Raw genomic sequence first — 5,073 nt, 5'->3', positions numbered from 1 at the left:
CTTGATATGTTTTTCCAAGTCAATTTCATGTTCTACTCTGTTTATAGCATCACGTTTTCTTTCCAAACTGATAAGACGAGACAGATACAAGATTAGCTTCTTTCGGTTTTTTTATTCCCCTAAATGTATAAAGACAAAACAATATATTGGCTTTATGTTATAAAAGTGTCCTTTCAGTCTTACATGATGTTTTCTTTAGACATGAAACACAAAATACTGCCCTGTTTTAGGAAAATGGCGAGATTTAAAAAAAGGAAAAAGTGATTACGTCTTTTTAATTTAACTCAAATCTGTTATCAATTGTGTAAAATTTCTCTTTGGAAAAAAAATCATATTTATACTGATCATTGATTTTCAAAAGGTAATACAATAATAATGACACCTTTCACCAACGACGTCTGAGTGTTTAAGAAAAACGAACATCTACCTGCATACATTAAGACTGATGTTGCTGTTACAGGTGTAAAGAAAGGTTCCATGGAGCTTTGAGGCCTTCAGACGAAATGCCATCTGTCGACTGTGCAAGATTTTGAGAAGTTTAGAATGACAGTAAAAGTCATAAATAAAACACATAATAACAAATGAAGTTTAAATGTTTTTACCTTCTTTAGAAACAGGATTTGCAGGACCGGAGACAGGAGCCTAGAGGAGTTATTCAAGAAGGTTAAAAAAACAAATTTTAATAGTTTAAATTTATATCAGCTAAAAACTTTGCTAAAAACACGTGATAACTGAGTGGGAAGTTCTCACCGACTGGACAACAACATCCGCCTCATCAGTACTGCACACGTGTGGACTATCACAACAAGTGATGTTTTTGCTGGAGAAAGGAAAAAGAACTTAGTGGTGAAAATTGATTTATTTCCTAATCAGACAAACATGGTCAAATCTTTTACTTACCAAATAATCCCCTGAGTATTTGCTTTCTTCTGCACCAGTGCCCTCCAGTGCTTGTGGGTTAAATTGATGACCTTGATAGCAAAGTCCTTACACCAGAAAAAATGTATTATTAATACAATCAAGCTTTAATTGTGTAAAGTATAACAGATAAGAAAATACATTTAGAAAATTTACTGCAAATGTTTATTGACAAATTTTAAATGACATTTTAGAAAGAATTTTTAACTAAAGTACAGACCTTGTCCTGGAATTGCCCGCTGAATCCAAAGCTATTCTCTGGCTTTCCATCTGGCACCTTATATTTCCTGAACCAGTCCACAGTGGCCTCTAAATGACCCGGTCGGCTTCTGCGAACGTCCTCTATACCTGGAAAAAAAACGTCTTTGGCTGAAGAAGTTCTCGAAGAGCCACATGCAGTTTGTTCCTTTAGGCATGCATCACATTTGAATCGTTAAATTGAAAATTGTTGTTTTCCTCTTCTGAAAAAAGGCAGATGATAGAACTAGAAGATTGTGTAGCAAAAATAAAGTGAAAGTTAATTATCTAAAAGATATGTGAGGGTTATGAGGTATTTCCATTAGCATGAATGAAAGTTACTTCCTGTTCCGGTAAGCTGTGCTTGTATGCCAAACAGAGGCGGATCAGTGATGAAGCATTAAATCTATGCTAAAAGGTTTTTATTTTCATTTTTTGGCTAACTGAATGTTTATTTTTTTAAATGTATGTTTGGCTGAAATAAATGAATAATGGATTTTTTGAATTCTGGAAAATGTGAAGTACACAAAAAAAGGCTCTAAAGCCGGTTTTAAGAACTTATTTAAAATACTCACTATTTAGGTTTTTTGCATCTGGGTCTTTCACGTTAATAGCAACAACCTTCCAGTCCATTTCTCCTTCATCAATCATGGCCAAAATGCCAAGCACTTTCACCTGGATCACCTGACCCGAGGAACACACCTAGACAGAGCGATGAAGGACAAACAGTCAAGCGTAATTTCCCACGTTTTAAGTTTAAAAACACAAATGTGAATTTAGCAGTAAATGCACAGCAGGTGTGAACTAAAAACTATGTTAACTGGTGTTAGGAAGTGTTACCTGAGTGCCAATGTCACAGACGTCAATGGGATCATTGTCCCCGCAGCAGCTTGTTTCCTCGTCTTTGTGGTTTGGGTCCTCCCACGTCTAACCCAAAGAAAAGTTCAAAAGCGAGAATCAAACCTTGTCCAGTTAGAATTTGAAATCACATTAACAGTCAGAAGATATGATATAAACAAGCTAAAATAAAGACACTGGAATATGATGATCATTGTGCTGAAAATAAACCAGATTTGGTTTTTGTTCATCACAACATAAATATAATTTGAAAACCACAGACTTACTGAAGACTAACACTTAAAAAATGTCAAGTTTTCTAACACTAAAGATGAAGATATGTCAAGCTATGGAAGTTTGTTTCTTTTTTTCCCCTTACCTGAGGGAGAGCTCCATAGTTCCAAATGTAACCTTTGTGGGGAAACACGTTAGCAACGTATCGGAGCTTTCCTTTCTTCACATCCTGTTTGATAGGATTCAGCGGCTCTTTTGTCGCAATCTGGAAATTTTATTATTCACAAAAGCTTTTTTAAATGTAGAGTTTATTATACAGATATTCTGTCCAGTTGGTTACAAAAAGCTAAACTTCTACCATTTCCTGCTAATGGCAAAATATAGTTCAGCTTTATAACACCTCATTGTTTATGACCACAGAACATTGAAGCATTGTCAAAGAGCCTTCATTGCCTTTTTTGGTGTGGTAACAATAAGGAAACAAATGCTATAGGAATGGGTTGCTGTTGCAACACATCAATAACCTGTCAATAGCAGGGCTCTGGTTATACATGGGGGGAATATTGCAAAGTGAAAACCCAAAAATAAACAAAAGCGCCCTCTGTTAAATTTGTGAAAACGGTCAAAGAGAACTTGAATGTGGAACTCACACTTCCTTTCCCCCCCCCCCCCCCCCCCATCTACAGTAAGCTCTTTGCATGTACAAAAAGCTAATGTCAAGTCTTTTTGTTGCAAAAATGCTTAAAGACCCACTCCGATGAAAATTGTGTTTTTGGTGTTGACATGTTCTTGTGGTTTTTTTCTGATCACGGAGAACTAAACATATATAAAGAAAATGAAGCTTAAAATAGCACTTCTAAGTAATTCTTTATTAAAATCATTGTGAATCAGGAGCAGACGAAAAAATGCAGTTGGAAAAGTTTTGTAGAGATGTAGGAGCAACAATCCGCAGGCCACATTCTGTTTGTACTAGTTTTTAATTTTATTTTGGCTAAAAACAGTATAATCATAATTAAAAAGTCCAATGGGAACACTTTGAAAATAGATTAAAGGATCATCGGAGAGAGACTTTAATGCATACCGACAAAAAAGACTTATATTGTGGAATCCCTTTACAATAAATGTTAAAAAGCTTGCAACGCAAACATTTGTACATGATATACTTAAGTGGCAATTAACATGCAGGTGAATGAAAACATGCAAGTAAATGATGTATCCGACAGTGTGATGACTCACATATGATGTAGAGAGCTGACTTTGGGTTTCAACTGTTGTAAAGATGTGCATAACCTGCAAACAGATGCTTTAAGTCTCTGCTCACCTCCATTTTGGCATTTGACCACCGTGGTACCTCCACCACCATGTTATAGATCACCTAAGGTCAACAAAGCAGAACATAAATGATCAAGAAGACTTCCAAGTAATGACACTGATTGTTTTTAAGGAACAGTACCTCGGTGTCCGTCTTCGCTTTTTTGGCTGGAGCGTCATTTTCCTGCCAGGCCACAAAAAGGGAAAAAAAAAATAATAAAAAAAATAGATTGTTTGGCTCAAATACTTACATCGATCGGGTTGCTAGGAAAATAAAAATAAAACATACCTTTTCAGACTCTGCTATGAGAGGGATGTCATGAAATGGTGAGATGTATCTTCCTTCTGGGGTTTCTGTGAGCAAAATACATATTTTTCTAGTGTTTTTATTGTTAATGCTACTTACTGGATGACTGATGCAAACCTAACACTTGCATGCTTATTTTCTTTGTTTATTTTAGGGTATGTGGGCGGGACCTGTAAGGGGTACTCTATGTTAATATGTAAACAATGATGGGAATACACATCAAAACATCCTTTAAAACGCATTTACTTCCTTTATTTTGAGCATTCTGTTACCAAATCTCAGATATTTCCCTCAATTTTGTTAAATGCGGCAAAGTTTTACACAATTTGAGTTTAAACATTTGATTTAATTAAGGATCAAATAACTCAAAACATTAGCTTAAAAATAAAAAGCTCCATCAGCTCGAAGGTCAAGAGTTAACCTTCACCTGAGTCGACCTGTGGGTTACCTGTCTGCCTGGGGTGGCGCAGTAAACTAATTATCCGGTCATTTTAAGAAGAAGCATCTTTTTTAGACACAGCATACATAGCGGCTTCAACTTACTAAAATAAAGACGGTAGTCGGTTGAATTCAGGTGTCCTCTCTGCTCCGTTAGATAATGCATCGTTTTTCTCGAACAATAGAGATGAGCAGCGACTGCTTGTGTGACGGCTTTACTGCTAGAAGCAGGTGCTGGTCCGAAAACTCTCACCACGCAACCCAATGAGGAGCGGAACAACGTTATTCTCATTGTAAGAAATTTATTCACTTCTGCTTCCCGTCTTCCCGTCTTCCGGCATGTAACTACAGCTTCCGGTCAGATATTTCAGAATAAAAGCATTAGTTAAAATACAATGAAAGGTCTGTTGAGCTGTTGTGGCCATGAAGTTTTCAGGGCATGTTAAACAACTCCAAGTAAGACACTGATCAAGCCTGCAATACTATGTTACAGAAGGATCTTTCTTTTTTGGGATAATTAACCATCAAGCAAAGGCTGAAAAAAGTTAAAGAGATTGGCTATTTAATATTCAAAATTTTGATTTTAAAACAATCAGTTTGTCAAAACAGATTTGCTTTGGTTAACCGCAGCTTTTTGTCCATGGTAATAATTTCAGCAATACATTAAGAGATCAAAGTCCAAAAGTGTCTCATGCTAAAAACAAACAGCCGTCCTCATAACATCGACAAGCTTTTTTTTTGTGTCTATCTCTGTTCAAACAAATGATAAGCACACGGGTCACAGAAAGAAG

General features: G+C 36.1%; 1 protein-coding gene across 1 annotated transcript; it reads right to left on the bottom strand.

The window, feature by feature from the left end:
• Positions 1–92: 92 nt before the first annotated feature.
• On the bottom strand, positions 93–4,630 carry LOC144981218 (inorganic pyrophosphatase-like). Its single transcript, XM_078943512.1, has 12 exons — positions 4,388–4,630; positions 3,827–3,891; positions 3,680–3,721; positions 3,548–3,601; positions 2,372–2,491; positions 1,996–2,082; positions 1,731–1,857; positions 1,139–1,266; positions 901–986; positions 751–820; positions 603–642; positions 93–517 (listed from the first exon to the last, which is right to left on the bottom strand). Exons 1-12 carry the CDS (start codon positions 4,572–4,574, stop codon positions 495–497), a joined length of 1,029 nt encoding a protein of 342 aa, XP_078799638.1. The 5' UTR covers positions 4,575–4,630; the 3' UTR covers positions 93–494.
• Between the last annotated feature and the right edge of the window lie 443 nt (positions 4,631–5,073).

This window comes from Oryzias latipes (genome assembly GCF_053564925.1).
Source record: "Oryzias latipes strain Hd-rR chromosome 1 unlocalized genomic scaffold, Olatipes_Hd-rR_3.1 chr1_Y".
In the NCBI taxonomy this organism is placed as follows: Eukaryota; Metazoa; Chordata; class Actinopteri; order Beloniformes; family Adrianichthyidae; genus Oryzias; species Oryzias latipes.
Note: the sequence above shows the minus strand (reverse complement) of the source record. Positions and strands in the feature narration are given on the sequence as shown.